Genomic DNA, 20,148 nt, shown 5'->3' with positions numbered 1-20,148 from the left:
ACGACAAGCAGACAACTCCAAAGTGCTGTCTGGTGAAATGTGTCGTGTTCTACAGGACAACCAAGCTTTGCAGAGGTAGGGACAGCATATTTTACCTGCTCAAGCATCTCCCTGAGGTCAGAGTTGAATTTATTACTTTGTAGTCTCTTCTTCCTGGGTTGCAACTACACACTGCAGATATTCCAGGCTCTTCTCTGAGAGCTATGACAGCTGTTCCCGCTCTGTAATGGCCTGCTGGGCATCCAGAGAGGAAATGATGTGAGCCGGTGCCATGTGAACATTAGCAGGGTGTTAGAAACAGCACGTCAGGGAGAGTGACTGGGCCAGGAATGGTCAGTGCTAAGCCACTTCTTCTCCAAGAGACACCGAGAGGGGCAGTGCCAGGCAAGAGGCCGGGGGTGGGGGGAATGACAGGACAAGAGGCACCGAGCAGGGACACGGGCGGCACTGGACGAGACACCGGGGCTCAACGCGGAGGCACCGTGAGGGGGCTGTCGGTAAGGAAAGGGGTTAAACAGGGAGGTGCCGAGCCCGGCGGAGCTACCGGGGCCTACGGGTACCTCCGAGGCCGCGCCTGGCGGTGCCGGAGCTGAGGCGTCGCCAGGGCCGCGCTCGCGGTTGTTGTAGTAACGGCCGCGATGGCGGCGCGGCCGCCCCTGCCCGACTCGGTGCTGGTGCAGGTCTTGGCGCTGCTGCCGCTGCGGGACCGGCTGCGAGCGGCCAGGTAGGGTCTCCCCGGGCGGGACCGGCCCCCTGCCGCTTCCCCGCCCCGGCGCTGACGGCCGATCGCCTCCCCGCAGGGTGTGCCGGCGGTGGCAGCGGCTGGCGCAGGACCGAGCGGTCTGGACACATGTGGATTTGAGCCCTCACCGGGTACGGGCCGCCCGTCCGCACCGCGGGCCGGGGGCGGAGAGAGTTCCGCTGTGGGCAGGAGGGATGGGGGAGGCGAGATCACCCCAGTGTGCACAGAGACTGACTGGGGGGGCAGATCACCCCGCTGCAGGCAGACGCTGAGGGAACGGGGGGGAACCGGCCCACGGCGCCAGGGCTGCCCTGCCCCGCGGCGTCCCTGGAAGCCGGCCCTTTCACCCGCAGATCACCCGCCGCACGCTGTGGCACCTGGTGCGCCACCGCCTCCCGGACAGCCTGTGCACCCTGCGGATGCGCGGCGTGCCCCGCTCCGGCGGCAAGCAGCGGCTCCTCTCGCCGGCACTGCTGGCTGCCCTTCGGAAGCGCTGCCCCCAGCTCCATCGGCTGTGCCTGACCGAGACTGACCTCCGCCATGTCCCGTACGAGAGCATGCCCGCCTCTGTCACCACGCTGGAGCTGAGCCTCTGCGACATCCCCGATGCCTGGTTCTGCGTCTCCCCTTCGGTGCCGCCACCACAGGTACAACACCTCGCTATCCACAGCATTCCCACCTTTTCTGACCATCATCTTCTTGACATTTCCTCACAGAACCACTTGAAGACGCTGAGCCTTTGTGGCACTTACCGCGTCACTGATATGGGGATCCAAGCAGCAGCTCCACACCTGGAAGCGCTTGAACGCCTGATTCTACGGCACTGCATCATCGGCGATGCTGCCATGGTATTCATCGGGCGCCACATGAAGCGGCTCCGCTACCTGGAAATCAGCAATGCCTACTTCCTGACAAACAGGGGGCTGGTTGCTATTGTGACACTGGAGCACCTGGAGACCCTGTGCCTCGACCTCTATGATTTGGTCTCCCTTGGTACTGTTATCGCTTTGTTGCAAGTGCTGCCTCGCCTGAACCATCTCAAATTAGGTGGCACTTGCTTTGAAGATGAACTCCTTGGTAAAATTCAGGAGAATTTCCCACATTGCACCATATCTCACACTCTGTGACAGCCTGAAGTTCTGTCCTTCCTTAGTACACCTGAAGTGCTCTTTTTTTTTTTTTTTTTTTTTTTTTGAAAAACCTGTTTTCCTGTAGCTTTGGGACAGAATTCCCATTGGCCTTAAAATATTATGTTTTTTCACATAAATACGTTAAACAGCTTGTCAGGTAAATAAGTTTTTAAACAAGCTTTTGATCGGAAAGCTGAGAAGCACACCCAGCTTTGGGAACCCCACTGACCAAAAACTGGCTGGGGTGATGATAAGTTTAAGCTCTGTATTCTCCTCTTTCTCCACTGCTGAGGATTAGACAGCAGCTTAATGAGAGGAGAATTCAAGGAGTGAAGTGAAGCACCCTTCTGCCATGGAAAAAACAGACCTGGCAGCCAAAACCTCACAATTACCAATTCCTTCTCCTTTCCTTCAAATTCAGATCTTCAAGTCACCTGTCAGACTGGTCATGAGGATTCCTGAACACTTGGTCCCAAAAGCCAGACATCCCATTTGCCCCCAGGCATTGCTGGGGCTGCTGTTCCCTCTGGGTTTTGCTGGTAACATCCACATCTTCTCATCAACTTTTATTGTCTGTGTTCACATCCTCTTCCTCCCCCATCCCCCAATATCCTAGCACCAGATAACCACCTTAATGTTATGTTGTTATTCTTAATTTTTATTCAATATTTTAAAGCAAATACTGTATTTATTTTAAAAAACTTGCAAGCTTTTAACTTTCATTTGAATCCTTGTTTTTAGGACTTGTTTTTTTTTTAACCTGCTTCAGCATCTCTCCTGCCCCTTAGGACAGCCTTCCTTGTGACAAGAGCGTCCCACAGGAAACAGAGCAGGACAACTAATGCCTCAGTTGAGCCTTTTCTGTTTTCATCCCAAACACCCCCTGCCCTCCATTCAGCTACACACATGCAATAAACCTTTGGGTTTCAGATGGCCCTGGATGGCAGTGACCCTCCATGTATTGAAATCCTCATTGCTGTCAGGTGGCCTTTGTGCCCTTGCCTCATTTTTGTTCCTAAACCCAGTCTTGGGGTAGCTTCAGGGCAAATATCCAAAGGGAAAGTGTTCCTTCCAGCTCTGCTTTGGAAAGCATCCCAAGGCTGCTGACTTAGTAACTACCACTCTGTGTTTATCCCAGACAAGGAGATTAACACTGGTGGAATCAGTCTTATTAAAACCTCCAGCATTCCCTGTTCCAGCACTCTCTGGGATGGGGAGGGACAATACAACAGGAAAAGGTTAAATCAAAACCAGTAAAAATCCATCAGTCAGTCAAAGAGCAGTGAGAGGCAGCAAGAACCTCAGTGTTCTGATCTTTGCAGCAGGATCTTTGCAATCCTGGTGGCACAACAGAATTTAGTATCTCCACAGTCGTTCCAGTTTTCCATTAACTAACTGCTAAACAGGGAACAGCAATTACAAATTGATATGGTGCAAAGTGGAGTGGTTTAGGTTTGGAAGCAGGAGGGGAACTGTAAATATTGGATTACTATGGGCAAATCAGGGGAATAAACAACTGAAAGGTCTTTAATCAGCAGTTCTGGTTCTGCTCACCCTCCCCACATACCTGCTTGAAGCTCTTTGGAGGACCATTCCTGACCTGTATTTCTTCTGATTTCCAAATGCAAGGGGTTTCTACTCAGTTCATTTCATCTTTTGCTGCCTTGAGCGTTTCTTCCCCCAGCCCCACCTTCTCAGTGTCCATATACACATCATTACATCAAAGCCCAAATGTTTTTAAAAATACATAATAAATGTCCAACAGAGACAGCTAAACCTTCAGCAAAGCCAGGACACGAAACTGATCATAGCATCCTGAGAGGAGCAGCAGTTCACAGCCCTCAAGGTGAAAACTCAGAGAAACCATAAAATTTAGGCTTATCAATCACTGCAGCAAGTGACCAAGCTGCTCCTTTGCCTCTTCACACACCAGCTTACACACATGTACCACGATTTCATACATGTATATATTTAATATTCATACCCAGCTGTTTTATCAGATCCAAATCCATTTTATTTTCTCAGCCAAGTGCATCTGCTTGTGCCTTCTGTTTGGCTCGTGACTCTGAGAGCCTGAAGGATGCTGATGGTGCACAGAGCTGCGGAGGAAAGTGCTGACAGCAGGGTGTGTGGGTGCAGCTCGATGGGTGCACCGGCAGTTCTGGCCAGCGACAGCTTTCTCAGCTGGCACTTTTGTCAGCTACACTTTTGCCCATGGTTTTCAAGTTTGTAGCCAGACTCCATGAGAGAAAAAATTTGTTAGCACAGAGGAGTTGGTTTTGAGTATGGTGCAAGTAGGGGTTTGTTCTTGGAAGGGGAAAGTCAGTGAAATCTTTCTGTCCTGACTCAGTTTGAGAGCAGTGACATTTTGAACTTGGATCTGCATTTTGGGTGGTTTAGAGCTAGAAAAGGCGAATTTCCTTCTTTTGCAAGTACACACCGCCATCGTGTGGCGTGCTTTGTGAGCGCTGACAGTGGCCAGGTAACAGTCACGCCCTTTCTGTCCCGGCACTGCTAGTGTGGGAGCAGCTGGTGTAGGGGTTCCGTTGGGGATCCTGAATCTTCGAGACTGAAGGAATGTCATCCTGCATATCGCTGGGAAGGAATCGTCTCACTGTTGGCTGGGCAGTTTATAGGCTGCAAAAGAAAAGCAAATTCCAGCATGGCCTTTCTCCTCTAGAACCTTTTCCAGGGTATGAACTGCTGAACATTCTTAGTTTTGTAACTGGACTCTGTGAGATTGCAAGGGGAAAGGGAAGGCCAGTGCTTACTTTTTGGTTTAGGACCCACAGTTTTGAAGCTGGGTTTTGGAGAGTGAAAGAATGTGATGGTACATGAGGCTGAGCAGGAAAATTCATGACTCCAGAGTGGGGTCGCTTTTCACAGGATGTAAGTTAAATGTTGACACAGCAACAGCTTGCTGAACCAGTGCTGGTCTGCAGCTGCCCCTTGCCTCTTGTAAGCCATGCCAAACGCACTGGTGCAGTATTGTAGTTTTCTTCACAGCTTTCTACCACAATATTTGCTGAATCTCGGAGTCTAAAGCTAAACGGAATTGTTTCAACACAAGTCTCGAATGGGACCCGTGCCAGCACAGACAGTGTTCACTGACCTCTCTAACCGCTGATAACCACAATTTGGAAGGCAATTGTGGCAGTCACTCTCCTCTTGCACCCTTTAAACCACGGTGCTCTGCAGGTTAATTCTCAGCCTTATGTAGCATCACACGCCTGCAGTCTGAAATGTCAGTTTACTGTGGTGCACAACAGTGTATCTGCACAGAAGCACTCCAGCACATTGCACCTGTTGGAGGTGCAAATCAAATTTCCAGCACAGGCTCCTGGATGGGAATTAATTTCCACAGGAAGGAAAGCACATAGGCCCAGTACTTTAGGTGCAGGTCAGAGGTGGCCCAGGGGAGGAAAGGTCCAGGCAGACCCATCTGGTGCCTGGCTGTGAAGGACGGCCCTTTTCCACAGGAAGGAAAGCCTGGCACCCCAGTGTCTGTGGGGCAGCTGAGAGGCCATCCCCAGGAAGCAAAGGCCAGTGAGTCCTGTCAGTGTGGCAGCTTTTGTCTGGGAGTAATCCTCGGATGTTCCGTTTTGGGAGGCGGAATCCCAGTTTCAGGCCCGCAGGCCTGGCTACAGAGGACTGCTCCGGTGCCCCGGTGTCTCCGGCAGCTGAGGGGCATTCCCATGGCCCGGCCTGTGATCACCCCGGGAGGCTGAGCCTGCCCCTCTTCACCCTTGGCCCTGCCCATCAATCACTCTGCGTGGACGGCTCCCCATCTCAACTATTCTTAGTACCGCCTGTCAATCAATCTCCTGGGCTGATCCCACCTGTCAATCACCGACAGGTTAATCCCAGGCTTGTAGCCCTTCACAGCCCACACAGCCCTCAGGGACCCCGCAGCTCTAGACAGCTCACATAGCCCTTACAGCGCAGAGCCCTCGCAGTCTCCAGAGCCCTCACAGCCCTCACAGATCCCCTTGCCCCCATCGCCCTCTCAGCTCTCACAGCCCCCATAGCCCTCACGACCTCCGCGCACGCGCCCTACGCCTCACGGTCCCCGGCGCATGCGCACTGCTCTCCCCGGCCTGCGGCCGCGTGTTCTGCCGTGCCCCGGATGTGGCCCCTGCCCGGGAAAATGGCGGCGCCGGGGTGGGCGGAGGGAGCGTTGTAGCGCCCGGTGCCATCCCCGCCATGGCGGACCTGGGCCGGCAGCTGCACGAGTACCTCGCGCAGTCCAAGGCTGCTGCCGCCACCGGTCCCAGCGCGGTCCCCGCACCGCCGGCGGCCGGCGGCTCGGAGGAGGAGGCGGGGGACGGCGGCGGGCTGCGGGCCTGGCTGGGGGCGCTGAACCCGTTCCCGCCGGGCAGTCCCCCGGGCGCCACGGTGTGGCCTTGGACGGGAGAGGAGGACCCGTGGCTGCCGGGGCTGTCGCGCTGGCAGCGGCTGGCGGGCAGCGGGCTGTGCGTGCTTCTGGCCGCGCTGTGCTTCGGGCTGGCGGGGCTGTGCGTGCCGCTGCTGCTGCTGCGCGCCCGCAAGTTCGCGCTGCTCTGGTCGCTCGGCTCGCTGTGTGCGCTGGGCGCCGCCGCGCTGCTGCGCGGGCCCGCCCGGCTGCTGCGGGAGCCCGGCCGCGGGGCGCTGCTGTACCTCGGGGCGCTCTTCGGGACGCTGTACGCCGCGCTGGCGCTGCGCAGCACCGCGCTGACGGCGCTGGGCGCCGCCGCGCAGCTCGGCATCGCCGCCGCCGCGCTCCTGGCCGCGCTGCCCGGCGGTGCCGCCGGCCTGCGCCGCCTCGCCGGGCTGCTCCGCGCCGCGGTGTGCGGCCGGGGCAAGGCACTGCCTCTGTGAGCCCGGCGCGCCGGGGAGCAGCGGCCGCGTCCCCGCGGGAGTCCCTCGCGCACGGACCGAGAGCCTCGCGCTGTCGCCAGCCGACTCCCAGACCAGCGGGGACGCCGCTTCTCTTCGCCTCCTCCGCGTCCCGGCACGTTTTCCTCGCCAGCGCTCGAGCAGCAGCGGCGGGGCTGTCAGCCCGGAGCGGCCCCGGTGACTCGGAGCTGCGGGTGCTGTGTGCGGTGTCAGCCTGCCGAGCCGCCCCCGAGCTCGTTATCTGCCTTACCGCGCTGTCAGCTCCCTAGGCACGGCTTGGCATCGCTCCACCTCTGGGTGGGGAGCTGGCAGCATCCCGCTCGTGCCTCCAGCCGGGACCGTGTGGCTGCTGCAGCGGCTGCTGCGGACCGCGGATCCGTGCGGCGTCATTGTGGACTGGCCCGGTACTGAGGAGCAGCTGAGGTGCGCAAGGCTGACGGATGCCGAAACACGAAGATGATTTAGCAAAATGCGATCGAGGCTAGGGGAGAACATTGAAAAATTAACTGGTGTTACCTCATTTTGTGCTGACCCCTACACTATGAACACATACTGTTTTTGCTGTCACCTCAGACCAGTGGTGAATACGAAGACTCTGGCCACTGAACTGCATTTCTCTCTATAAAGCAGCTTTAAAATAACCATCCAGTAAGTGAAACAAACTTTCCTGGGGCTGTGGGTCACAAGCACTGCCCATAATCGTAAGGGGAGGGGGTGTTCCTGCATGATGATGAGAGGATGCAAAGTGCTGATGTTGGTTAAGAGCACTGGCGTTTGCAGGTACTGCTGTAAGGGACCAAACTGGGCTTTAAAACGGGAGCTTCAACCCTTACAACTTTACTTTTGTGTATAGGTACTGCTCTCTGAACTTGGGCAGGAGTTGCTTACTTGTCCCAGCGTGACCTTCAAAAATAATTTGCCAGTAACTGGAGCTCTGCTTCAGTGCAGAAACTGAGCTGCCTCAGGAGGGTGCTGAATTCAGGCTGACAGAGCTGGGTGCTCCAGTTTGGGCTGGGTACTGGACCGTGCAAGGAAATGGGACAACGGGGCCTCACCTGCACAGAGCCCCCAGTGAGTTCTCACTGAGCATTTGTGCCTCATGGAGAAAAGAAAGCCACTGCAATACTTACCTGCTATCACTATTTAGTTTTAACAGATTTACCAAATACTTTTCTGAATTAAACTGAAATTGTTAAAGGGCGTGCTTAAGTGTACATAGATTGCTTTAATAAAACTATTTGTGTCCAGTTGTCAGTATAGACATTTCACTAATGGTCACTTTTTTCCATTAAGAATGTAGATCAGAACTATGAGAATAGCATTAAATTAGCTCTCTTGTTTTTACAATTTCTAAGTTACAGTATATAAAATTAATTTTATTCCTAACAGCAGTGTCAAATTAACTACTGAACTAACAGGTAGAGCGTAAGAGTCTGTGTGCAGCACTGGTAAAATAACACGACCTGAGGAATACAGAAGTATTCCCATTAAATAACTGTTCCAATTTCCCAGTAATAGTGGGTCTTGGTATCACAGACTGGGAAGCTACTTGCGTCTCCTCCTATGCTGTTACCTTCCAAGATTTTGTAGAAACTATATCAAATTTTCTTAGGACTTTTTGAGCATATGATTGTGAAATACTTCAAAACTCCATTTAAAAAGCTGCCCCTTGAAGAGTATTATTTAAGTACCATAATTGTTTAAGGAATTAACCAATCATCAGAGGAAATATAAGTTGTCTAGATAAAACTGCATTTTCTCTTGTTAGATACACTTGTTTTGGTAGAGGACTGTGGTTTAATTAAAGCTTACAGCTCATCCTCTAAATAGTCTTAGACCTCTTTTAGCCCCTTAAACATATATTGGGCTTGCTAAATAAAAAAAAAAAAAACAAAAAAAAAACAAGAGGGCAAGCAAAACTCTTTGCCAATGATGAACTCGTTAGTATTTCTCATGAAAACTTCAGGACAAATCCCAACTCCCAGACATACACCCAAAGTCCTTCAGATAGAGCTAAAAAGCATTTTTCTCAACGGGCAAACTGTGTCATATCAGATGCATCTCAGCTGTTTCTAGTTAATTCCTTTTAGACCATTCTGTCTCTCCTGACCCCCATGACAAGGATTTTATAGGCTAATGATCAGTTACAATTTTCAAATGTGATTTGATACACCACAAATTAAAAACCAAGTAAAAAGTGACTGACTGAACCAAGAGAACAACAGCTGAGCATCTGTGCTTTGATGTCTTTAAGGAAGATGGGACATCAGGACTTGAGCCAGTCTTTGGTAAACCTGCCTGTGAGAAGATGCAACAGCTCTGTGTGTTACTGGGATGCAGGAGCCTCTAGAACTGAGTCTCATCCTGATTATAGCCTGAAATTCGAGGCAGGAGAGAGGGAAGCCTGGTAGTGATTTCTTATTTTATGCTCTACTTTCAATACAGGACCTTCCTGAGGGGTACCTGTAGATTAAGTACTTACGTGATAACATTTTCACTGAGGCTTTAGGTGTTAAAGGAGCCTTCTGATAACATGGTGACTGGAGATAATTAATAGGAATGATTTATGGGGAAAACAAGCTCATGGTTGGTAAGCAGCTTTATTATGAAATGTGGGAAATGGGAATAACCCCTCCTCCTCATTTCCCTCCTTTAGTAAAACCAGGTAACAATATCCTAAAGAAAAAGACACTTAAAAAAAACTTATTCTGGAAGTGATGAATTGCACCTCAGCAATTAATGCACCAGACTCTGCTACACCCATAGCTTTGAACAATGTGTCACACAGCTGCTGAAAAACATACCAATCAAGCTGCTAAACTTTCTCAATTTCTACAAGCAGATCCTGTTCTGAACAAAAATCCGTGGCTTGCCTAGGTGAAGGGTAGAATGCCAGTCTGCTGTGATGTCTGTGTTAGGATCCACGTTATGTAACTCACACTATGTCTTTGACAACTTGTTCTAAACACTATTCCACTCTTTTCTGTTTCAGGATGGCAGACTAGCAAGCAGTGGTGATTGCCTGCATTTTGGAATTTTGACCTCAGCACCATTGTAATCTGTAGACAGCTGTGGCTAAAGGTGAAAATGAAACTTCTCTGTACATGATAAACCAAAACCCCAGGAATCGGCTCTCAGTATTTTAAATGGCTGAGATTTCAGGAGGTAGTACTGTTGCTCCATCTGAAACACAAGTTTGCCTAAATACAACCCTCTGTAGGAATAGGTGAGTAAAGAATCACACACTATTGATTTTTTTTTGTTAATTTTTGCGCAAATTACATTCTGTATTCATACAAAACCAACGTAACTCTTTGACAAACTGTACATATAGAAACAAGGTTCTGTCTGGAGGTGAACTGAAATCTGTGGAGATGCCCCATGTTCCACAACACTTCAAAGAAATTCCAGCTCTTGACAAAACAAGAAAGTGAGGGGAATGGGAGTGGAAAGAACAAAACAAAGGTAGCTACAATATTGCAGCCAGAGGCAAAGGACTGATTCAGGAAAAGAAAGACCCTTGTTAGGAACTAATGCACATTCAGTTATCCCAGTTAAGAATCCAGGTTCGTGGCATTGCAGGTGAGTCCAGAGTAGCAGTCTATTTAAATATTGTCCCAAAAGGACTGGGCATGACCCAGTCAAAGCCTCTTCTATCGGCCTCGTCCACCCCGAGATCCTCCTCTCCGGGACTGGCCAGAGTTCATGTTATTTCCTCTTCCCCAATTGCTGCTGCTCCTTCCTCCTCGAGAAGGGTTATTGCCTGCCCCAGGGCCTCCACCAAAAGCTTCCTCCCTGTGGAATCCATCGTGGTGGTCTCCATCTAGAGAACTGGACCTCCCAGATTTTGGCGCTCTCTGTGAAGGTCCCGAATTTCCTCGTCCTGCAAAGGAAGCACAACCAGTTACTGGTGTAAGTTTGAGCTGAGTCTCAGACAGATACTGAGCTGCTTCTACTTTGGTGTCATCATTCATAAACCAGCTGTAGCTGAAACCTGCAATTTTATGCCTCCTCCCTCAGTACAATTTTGTTATACAGAGTAAGTGTCTCCATTACAGCTAAGAAAACAGACAACAATCAAGCAATTCATTGGGAATTAAAGCTAACATTTGATACTGTCAGCAGGCACTGAAATGAAGTCAGAATAGTGATAGCTTTTCCTTCAAACTGCCAGTTCCTGTGCTTCAGCACTGGGGTTCTGTTTTTATTGCAAAACACTTTTTATAAATCCTAAACAGAGACATAGCAGTGTTGACAATTGAGACAGTTGAGGCTGATGGTGAAGATCATGAGTAACATTACTGTTTTGTTCCAATTTTTTGCTAAAAAGAATGGAAAAATGCTTTATTTTACTACTAACCTGGAACAAAAAGTACTCAAGCTCTTACTGCCAGGAACAGAATTTTCTAATTCTCACAGAATAGAATTTTCTAATTCTCACATACCTTTTTGGTTTTGATATGTTTGATATGAACAACAAAAAACCCCAACCCAATTAATTAGCCTAAAATAAGTAGTAGTATTTTGAGAAAACAAAATCAGTGATAAATTTGTTTTAAGGACACCTACTACAGCTAAATTCAGGTATTTTTGCTGCACTTCAGCAAGAGTGATTTTTGTTGACTGTGGATGATTCTATGTAAAACAGTCACCAAACTGTTTCACAGAAACATTAATGAAGTTTTAATCTTCAAAGAACTTTACCAATACAACTGAAAGTGATATAGCCCACATATGAAGAAGTATTGTTCATGGTTTATCAGGCTTTCTGCCATCATTCTAAATTATGAGTTAATTACCACACTTGTGCCTGGACAACAATTGTTTTGAGTTTAACAAAGAATCTGATAGAGTTATCACAATCATTACTGAAGCTGGAAAAGGAATCCTTGATAGATGCTGGCTAAACTGAGAACTACAGCATGTAGATATGGAAGGAAAAATACTGGTAGAGAAGTTTATCAGCAGAGTTTCATTCAAAACATCTGTGAAGGAATGATAAAACCTGGGAACAGAGTCCATGCAGAGGAGGAGTGATAAGCAGTTAAAACTGAATGAGCTTGGGGACAGTGGTGGGAGAAGTGGGCTGGGATTCAGTGTTCAGTGGCATCAGAGACAAAGCTGTGCAGTCTAACAGCACCAAATTGAGCTGCAGGCTGCCAGCTCAGCATCTGGAAGCAAATGAGAAGGACGTTTGTCACTGATCACTACCTGACAGTGGGTAGTCAATATGAGGACATTAAAGAAAGACAGTATTTACACAAGAGAACAGAAGTCCTGAGATGTGTAACAAATAGGATCAAGAACTGCTGTGATGCTAATAGCACTGACTCCAAAAGAATATGTTCTGTGGGTTACAGTAGCATGGGGCCACTTAGAGGGAACTACAACACCAGGAACTGTTAGGAAGGAATGGAGAAAGTGGAACAAACACAAGAGAACTGTAGAAATCCATGGTTACACCACATCTTAAATAGTGTGTGCAATTCCTAGTTACCTAATTTAATTTAGAAAAGGATAATTTAAAACTCAAAATATCACATACAGAGTAACAAGGATAGTGAAAGAGACAACAATTTCTAGAAAGAATAAAGAAATCAGAGCTCTGACTTGGAGAAGAGCTGGTTCAGGCTGGAAGTGGTGGAGTTCAGTGCAATCAGAGGTGGCATTCAGTAATAACAGGAACCAACATTCAACTTAATTACAACACAAGACATCAAATTAAATTAGTGAATGATAAGCACAGATCAAGGGAAAAACATTTTCCCTCTTTTTTTTTAAACATAGTCTACTTCTATTAAGTTTTAGAGGTCTGTCCATGGATGTTGTCATATCAAAAGTTTATATGACAAAGCAGTTAGAGAAGTACACAAAAGGTAACTAGAAAGCCATTAAATGTAAAAACAATGTTTTAGTAAGTCAGATCTTCAGAGGTCTAGAGAGCACTTCAGGGACATATCACTCCAGGCTCAATGTTCTTATATTTGAGTTAAAGAATAACATCACAAGCATTAATATTAATAAACAACTATTCTGAAAATGAGGGAAAAATGCTCTTAATGAGTTTTCCAGCTGAGTAACAGGGAACCAAAAACCAATTACTTTTGAACAGGGCAATAAAGAAGGGGGTTCTGTGATGCTGGAGACAAGATCTGGATTTGATGTTTGAAAATCCCTCTGTTCTTATGTTCCTGTAAGACTGGTCTCTAACTTCCCAGCTGGTAAAATCAGGTATTTACCAGCTCAGCTTTATCCCCTCTGAACAGAGAAGTTCTGGATACACTCAATACTGAAAATACATGCCAGTGTTACTTAAGGGTTCTAATCAAAGGGGCTTTTTACCTTTGCCCCTCTCCTCTGGAGGTCCACCTGGAGCATCCATGTCCCTGTGGTCAGAGGTTCCCGGTCCATCGTGCCAGGGACGTTTCCGTGGTGGCAGTGAGGCCATGTCCATGCCCTGGAGTGAAGAGGAACGTTCTCTGTTGGCTGGAGAGTGCCCATCATGAGGAGGGTGATCTGGACGAGGACCTGTGCACGAAAACACAGGAGAAGTAATGTTCATTGGATCATTATTCTTCATTTTTGAAGGCAGCCACATAAATTTACAAACTGCCCACACTGTTTGGCACACAGTTTGAAGTTCAAATTATGTAAAGTTTCTCCTCTGTCCCATTTTTTAGTAAAAAAAGCTAAAGGTAAAACAGATTCTAAAGATGATAGGAAAGAAAAGTGTGGCAGATGTAAAGTGTTCTTTCCAGTATAAAATACTTCCATATATTTTAGAGACAATCACACCTTCATTTATTCATGTGCCATTTGTGCTTTGTTTTCCATGACATTCTACAGCTCTGTCTTGTCCCATATAGGGTTGCCTTTAGTAACACAACTGCACATACAAGCTGTCAGACATTGCAGCTGAAAAGACACCAAGACAGAGAAAGATTACTGTTGGTATTAATAAAGATATTAAAAAAACCCATGATATGATTCAGTCATCCAGAGGTGACAAGTGCCCAGGCAGTTCTGGACTGTACAGGAGCACAACTGAAAATCAAGGCTTTGAGGCCACAATCACTTTTATTCAATAAGACAGCTGTATGTAGAGACAGTTAAATTCTGTATAGTTCTTTTTTCCTAAATTTAAAAGACCAAAGAACTGCATTTGGCTTTTCTCATGGTAAAATACTGGTAACAAACATGTGAGGTGCAGGAAAAAGGCAGGATTTTAAAAATATTTTTTTGAAGTTATTATATTGTAGAAGTCTACAAACCTCACCCAATTTTTTACCTGGTTCTCTGTTTCCATCCCAGGATTCTGCTTTCCTCCCTCCTTCAAAGCGTGGGAACTCATCTGGAGTAGGAAGCAAACCCTTCCGAGCTCCTGAGCAGTAAGAGAAGCAGGGGACAGGAGTGAGAAGAGACATTGTATTCATGAAAATAATGTCACCTGCTCAAGAAGTGCCTTTCCCTCCTCATCCTTGCATTTCTGTGTGGAAGAACATTCCCCTTACCTCTCAGAGCACCTCGACCTCGCCCCCGAGCACCATGGTCCCTTCCTCTGGAGTTTTCATCTGGAGAGTCAAAAGCATCATCTGGCCCAAAATCTTCAGGGCCAGGAAAACCATCTCTGCCCCTGGGCCCCCGGCCCTCATGTCTCGAGGGTCCTCCTCTTCGGAAGCTACAACAAAGAACACGATACAAATGCGGTTTTTAGGCATAATTGAGGCAGCTTCAGTTTAATTATCAACTCATTTCTAAACGGTTTCACTTAATGCTACAGCACATACAGTTACTAGAACAGGATTTGTAGGTGGGAAAGTGCCCGTTTCTGCCTTTGAGCACTTTGACAGTAAGCTTTGTAATCTTCCTCTCATATTTCCTTCCACTGATTACGTTGGCTTTTCATACAAGAAAAGTATTATTAAACACATTGCATTCATTTAATGAAAAGGTGGGAAAAACAGTCAATGAGTGACGATAGATACAAGGTGAGGTAAGGCAAGGCAAAGTGTGAGTTCCCCTTAACTCTGATGCTCTTACATTCCCCTTCCCTTTTGTCCTTTCCATTTCCATCATAAAACAAACTGAAAACATAGAAGCAATGAGAGTCGTGGCTGTAACAAAACGTTACAGGATCTCATTCCTATTAGTTCTATGATTCTTTTGCCAGACAATGCTCCTTTTCATTCCATTCTTCAAAGTTTACAGTTTTAGCAAATGCATCTAGACTGCTCTTGGATCTGTAGGCACAGTGCTGGCTGAACAGTGCACAGTGGCATTCTGCAACCTGAAGAGCAGTTCATCCAACTGCAGTAATGAATTTTGTGTTGCAAAATGTAATTATGAGCCTGAAGTTGGTAACTGCTGCCTAGTAAGTACCAAGGGCATCTGCAGGAATATGCTACGATTGGGTTCTGCACAGCATCTTAGCTGAGTACAGCTCCTCCAGCACCACACTGGGGGCCTTGGACAGCTCTTCAGAGAGGAGAATGGCTCTTCCTGAGCTGTCAGTGCCATGCCAGGTAAGCCTGCAGCTGGCTGTGTGAATAACTAGCAGTTCTGGTCCTGACACAAGCACCAAACACCTGGAGGGTTTGCAAAGCTCAGCCCTGCCCTGTGAGGACGCCTGTCTGTCACAGCCCGGCTGAGGTGCTCAGGTGGTGCAGGCACACTGGTGTCCCCACCGTGCCACCCCACACTACTCTGCCCACCCTCAGTGACAGCACACGGTGTGGAGCTCTCCTTGCCCAGTCACAGATGCCCCCCACCTCCCCAGTGTTCCCAGCTGCACACTGGCTGCACTGGAAGCACCGCAGTATTCCCGTGGCGTTGGCTGTGTGCAGCATCCCCTTCCCCAGCTCATTAACGACACAGTGCATCCTATTACAAGCAAAACTTTAGATACTTTTATTTAGAATTTTAACAACATTAACCTTTTAATTACAAATTTAAATATTTTAACAGTAGTCATAACACAATACAATATTTTTAAACTTTTACATTGTTTTTAATAAAAAACAATAGGTCTGTCTCCACCTCCCAGAAAACAAACACAATACAGAGAGGAGGCTGCTGTGCCTGTACAGGTACAACAGTGGATGGAGGAGTGCTTTGTATGGACCATGAACCATTTACATTAACCTGGATGGTTTGGGAAAACAACCTCAACAGTTTCAGGTACAAATGGTTCAAATAATCACAGAGCAATATTGTTTAGCCTTGAAAGAGCACAGTCCTCTAGAGGTTTCTTAGAGGGCCTCCTGCTTTAATACTGATACGGTGTGATTCACCTTAGCTTGGAAATTACCAAGATCTTCAACACGAGGCCCCAGGGCTGCAGGAACAGGGCCCTTCCTATTTCAGGCAACTTATGGACACAGTTGAGTTTTGAAATCTACGATACCTACGCCTGACACAGCCACAGCTCCTAATATTGTGTTATGGATATCCTTATTTGCCTTTTCATATCAGTCACACATAAAGCCCTGCCTTGCTTCGGGTTCAGTTCCTGTTTGACTGCTCTCACATCTTCTTCCCCGAGGCCTAGGACCTTACTGTACACAACTACACACTGTGCAGATTAGCAGGCAGGAAGAGGCAGGTCTCTGCAGTAGAAGCATCATGTTGATATAGAGTAAGAACAGGACAGGGATGAAAAGGATGGGAAATTAGAGAGAAACACACATACACACATTTGCCTCTCATGCTTGATCAAACCAGTTACAATCTCAATTTCAAACCAAGTCAGCTAAAGGAGTGGTTGGGATTAAGTCCACCACAGCATCTGCAGTAAATGGCACCTAGTTCACCTTCATTCCAAGAAAATCATCAAATTTACAAGCACAGTGAGCCTTTTAAAGCCTTGTGCCATTTCACTTCAAACTCTCTGGGCAAACACTTGTACTCTGATGAACAGAATACTCTTAGTTCAAAAGTCAGGTTTGCAGGTTACAAGGTTCTTGTTTCCCTTCCTGAAACGTTTTAAAAATCAGGACCATAATAAAATATTTGCCAGTTCCTAAACATTTTCAATATAAGATCTGAAAAATCTCTACTGAGCTTCTAAAATTCTTGTCTGCTGTGTCTTTTAGAGTTCTGTGATGCAGACCATTGGACCACTGGACCATCCAACTGGATTTTGTCTGGCTTTACTTTTTAGAAATGGCTTTAATTGTTACCTTCTTTAAGTTACTGTTCATTTCTTTTCATACTCTTCACACAAAAGGAAGTTACATCTTACAGAGCTAGGTAGAAAATAGCTAAAAGAAGAGCTGTATAGATGCAAAGTAAAAGGAATGTAAGAAAATGATTAAAAAGGCAACTAAAACACACAAAATTCACATTATGTGGAGACCACAGCATATTTGTAACAAGCACATGTTCTTATACATAGAGAGTTGGTGGTCAGTGAGAGGCTTAGACCTTGGAGGCCAAATTTCATTTAATTAAACTAACATAAATCTGGAGCAATTTTGCTGGTAATTAATTTCAGAGACAGCATTAATTCCTCCATATTTACATTGGTAACTAAAAGCAAATTTATCCCTTGGTGATTTATTCGGAGATTGTGAGCAATGACAAGGACATTGCAGTAAATCAGATTATTTTTGAGTTCTTTGTTTGGCATTAAGAAATAAGTCAGAAAGAGAAATAAAATTTCTACAAGCAAACGTATGAAAAAATAGTCTTGACAGTCCAACAGATGCTGTAAGTCTGTCCCTTCTAGCTGGCAGTCACATCACTGTTCCTGCTCCTCACAAGGGCATTGCATCTCATCCTACAGTCTCTACAGTCATGCTGTAGTTTGTGACTGGAGACAGAATCTCAAAATCCACTTCTAGTGTTCAAAAGTTTGTCACTTTAACCTTTAAGTCTCCTCTCAATTTTCATCAAAACGGCCTCAGATCTTCATCCTGTGTCACTGGATCTTCTCTAAAACTTTCCCCCTTCTCTTTACTTACTGTTTAAAGACACGGAAGCTGCTGTGTACAATGACCATTTTTCAAGTTTTCTTCTATTACTGAATGATTTTTATGGACTCTACACTCAGGTATATTAGAGTTTTCATTTCCTTATTGGTTTCCAGTTTATAAATCTGAAACAGATAGACTCCTTAATGAAAAGGAAACCAGGAATAAGAGAGTTCCCTCCATTTACCCTTTAACCCAAGAAAGAGAAATGGATTTATTCTTACCTCTCGTCTCGCCTTCCTCGGAAGCGCGCATCCTCGGGATCCCGTGGATATCTGTCATCTGAAGGTCTCCGTCCTTCCCAAGCACCAGGAGGCCCCCGGTTGGAACCACCTCCTTCAAATTCCCTGTGATCAGGAGGAAAGGGAGGCCCAGGTCCCCCTCGTCTCCATTTCTCATCTTGCAATGGTGGGCCTCCTCTCCCCTCGAACTCCCGTAACCGATGGCCAAATCTCTTGTCTGGGTGGAAATCATCCCGGAAGTCGTCGGGCCGATCGAAGTCATCGTGGAAGTCGGGGTGAGGTCCCCGTCTGTCGGGCATGCCCCTGCTGTCCCTGCCATCGCTCCAGTCCTGGCCCCCTCGGAACAGGCCCCTCTCTGGCCCGTGCTCGGGGCCGCCGCTGTTCTGCTCGTGCCGCCTGTCCGACAGCGGGCCCAGGTGATGGTTGGGTGGCCCACGGGCATCACCTTGAGGGGCAAGAAAAATCACAGCACGGTTCTGTAACCATTTCTAAATCACTTCAGGATGCTCTAGTTCATACAGTTCTAGAAAGCACATGCGATAACTTTCACATGAAACAATATTTCTGGGAATATTTTTCCTGTATATCCCAGCCAGAGAAGCTTTTCTCTCAGCTGAGGCCCTGCATTGTGCTGCAGCCATTTGTCCCTGGGTGCACTGCACTGGGACAGCCCCTCTTGGAGCAGACTGACTCCCAGGAGAACAGACAAGATGTTTTACAAGTTGAATTACCTTTATTAAGACCAGGTCCTTGGTTGTGAGGGCCCAGACGACCTTGTCCTCCTTGCTGCCCCAGGCCTGGTATCAGAGGAGGAGGACCTGGGTTCTGTCCATCCTGTGAGCACGGAAGAACAAAAGCCAGGTGAATTCCACGTGTGAGTAATTAAAAATGTTTGTAGGAGTCCAAAACAATTTTCTTTCCCTAAGGTCTGCATCTGCACAGGTTGTACAACAGAAACAGCTCATGTTCCAATGGTTTCAGCCTCAGTTCCCAAACATTCACATCAGTAATGCTTCAGTCACTGAGAAGCACAGCATTTCACAGGAAACAGCTTTGCAGCTATTCACATTTTATCTGTCGCAGCCAAAGATGATAAAGCTCATATTCTTCCTGAGTATGAACATTCTGTAAAAATGTATTGAACTTATTGAGTATTTGGTACAAATATTCTGTTCCTTTGGAGGAATAGTGGAATTTTCCTGAGGAAAATATGTAAATTTATTTGAAAAACATCAGGTACTGATTTACAGGCAGTTAAAGAGCTTGACAGACCAAAGACTTCATTTGGAAATGAACAAAAAAGAGAAACTATATATACAAAAGTAAATATCAAGAATGTTGGGATGAGGGGACAATGACAGAGCCATAAGGAAACCTCTTCTCTAAACCTCTCTAAGTTCCTAACTTAAGTTTAATTTTTAACATGATGGCAAAGTTCATTTTTCTTCATTTTTGGATAAAAAAAAAGCAGAGGCAGTAGAGTGGGCAGAGTTTTGTGTGCTTTATGTGATCCCCCCAAAAAAAAAAAAATAAAGTATATAAGTGTCTTTTGCTATTTTTTCTCATTTTTTGGTGAATTTTAAAGGATAAAATTATGGTCTCTAAATTCAGCTGTTGTCACAGACTCATGAATGATTTTGACAGGACCTGCTCTGGTGACACTGTTTGGAAAACTGTGTTTGGATGATGTTCTGATTCTGCCTTTCAACAGCACAGGGTTGACAAAAAGTCCTCATTTGGGATTTGTGCTTGACTGGAACTGAAAAGGGACATGTACAGAATTTACACCGCAGATATAAAATCCAACAATAAAAATATGAACCAGACAGAGCTGAAACCTGCAGGACTGCAATACAAAACCTTCCTAGGCAGACATGACCAAACAGCCAATCTGCCCCCAAACCCTTCCTAGAAACCCCTAAAAATGTAATTTTTTTCTAGACATGTCCAGTATGCAAGATTTAGACTTGGCCCTCACACTGACTTGTTAAAACACTTCCAGACTGCAGCCTGGAAATATTTAAAAGACCTGTACTCCAGCAAACCACTGGATCATAATTACACTGCTTAATTTCTCCATGAATCAAAGTTAAATAATTTTAATGCTTTAAATTTATTTTTGTGAAACACTACCTTTTTGTTTCTGGGTTGCAGAGAAGCAGAAAGTTTATTTGTGCATTTATCCCATC

At 46.7% G+C, this 20,148-nt stretch overlaps 3 protein-coding genes across 11 annotated transcripts in view; 2 read left to right on the top strand and 1 right to left on the bottom strand.

Moving 5' to 3' along the window:
• The first annotated feature begins 392 nt into the window (after window positions 1-392).
• On the top strand, window positions 393-1,905 carry FBXL12 (F-box and leucine rich repeat protein 12). 2 transcript variants are annotated; one of them, XM_041487019.1, is made up of 3 exons: window positions 449-724; window positions 801-873; window positions 1,096-1,905. In XM_041487019.1, exons 1-3 carry the CDS (start codon window positions 639-641, stop codon window positions 1,867-1,869), a joined length of 933 nt encoding a protein of 310 aa, XP_041342953.1. In that variant the 5' UTR covers window positions 449-638; the 3' UTR covers window positions 1,870-1,905. The 2 variants fall into 2 exon arrangements, with proteins under 2 accessions (XP_041342952.1, XP_041342953.1); XM_041487018.1 differs by lacking the exon at window positions 801-873 and having other exon boundaries at window positions 393-497.
• Window positions 1,906-5,987: 4,082 nt separating this feature from the next.
• SFT2D3 (SFT2 domain containing 3) lies at window positions 5,988-14,194 on the top strand. Of its 4 annotated transcripts, XM_041486943.1 has the most exons (4): window positions 5,988-7,395; window positions 7,601-7,818; window positions 9,740-9,973; window positions 13,111-13,246. In XM_041486943.1, the coding sequence occupies exon 1, from the start codon at window positions 6,076-6,078 to the stop codon at window positions 6,727-6,729; it is 654 nt and encodes a 217-aa protein (XP_041342877.1). In that variant the 5' UTR covers window positions 5,988-6,075; the 3' UTR covers window positions 6,730-7,395; window positions 7,601-7,818; window positions 9,740-9,973; window positions 13,111-13,246. The 4 variants fall into 4 exon arrangements, with proteins under 4 accessions (XP_041342877.1, XP_041342876.1, XP_041342875.1 ...); XM_041486942.1 differs by lacking the exons at window positions 7,601-7,818; window positions 13,111-13,246 and adding an exon at window positions 14,059-14,194; XM_041486941.1 differs by lacking the exon at window positions 7,601-7,818.
• The window catches only part of WDR33 (WD repeat domain 33), a 68,876-nt gene continuing 58,719 nt past the window's right edge, over window positions 9,992-20,148 (bottom strand). For 3 of the 5 annotated variants that reach the window (XM_041486935.1, XM_041486936.1, XM_041486934.1), the window contains 6 exons: window positions 18,691-18,793; window positions 17,942-18,404; window positions 14,259-14,425; window positions 14,036-14,128; window positions 13,090-13,275; window positions 9,992-10,630 (listed from right to left, as the gene is read on the bottom strand). In XM_041486935.1, coding sequence (XP_041342869.1) covers window positions 10,401-10,630; window positions 13,090-13,275; window positions 14,036-14,128; window positions 14,259-14,425; window positions 17,942-18,404; window positions 18,691-18,793 — 1,242 coding nt within the window. In that variant the 3' untranslated portion in view covers window positions 9,992-10,400. Of the gene's footprint in view, window positions 10,631-13,089; window positions 13,276-14,035; window positions 14,129-14,258; window positions 14,426-16,949; window positions 17,843-17,941; window positions 18,405-18,690; window positions 18,794-20,148 lie in introns of those variants that run through there. The other 2 variants (XM_041486933.1, XM_041486937.1) reach the window with 2 other exon arrangements.

Source organism: Pyrgilauda ruficollis, unplaced genomic scaffold, assembly GCF_017590135.1.
Source record: "Pyrgilauda ruficollis isolate IOZ18807 unplaced genomic scaffold, ASM1759013v1 scaffold79, whole genome shotgun sequence".
NCBI classification, from domain to species: domain Eukaryota; kingdom Metazoa; phylum Chordata; class Aves; order Passeriformes; family Passeridae; genus Pyrgilauda; species Pyrgilauda ruficollis.
The sequence above is the reverse complement of the archived record's forward strand: the minus strand, read 5'-3'. Positions and strand labels throughout refer to the sequence as shown.

What these genes read in the sequence shown, in the direction of transcription:
- SFT2D3 (XM_041486942.1), top strand. Translation starts at nt 6,076, where the DNA reads ATGGCGGACCTGGGCCGGCAGCTGCACGAGTACCTCGCGCAGTCCAAG.
- FBXL12 (XM_041487019.1), top strand. Translation starts at nt 639, where the DNA reads ATGGCGGCGCGGCCGCCCCTGCCCGACTCGGTGCTGGTGCAGGTCTTG. An exon ending in GACCGGCTGCGAGCGGCCAG is followed by an intron (nt 725 to 800) that starts GTAGGGTCTCCC and finishes GCCTCCCCGCAG; the next exon opens with GGTGTGCCGGCGGTGGCAGC. An exon ending in TGGATTTGAGCCCTCACCGG is followed by an intron (nt 874 to 1,095) that starts GTACGGGCCGCC and finishes TTTCACCCGCAG; the next exon opens with ATCACCCGCCGCACGCTGTG.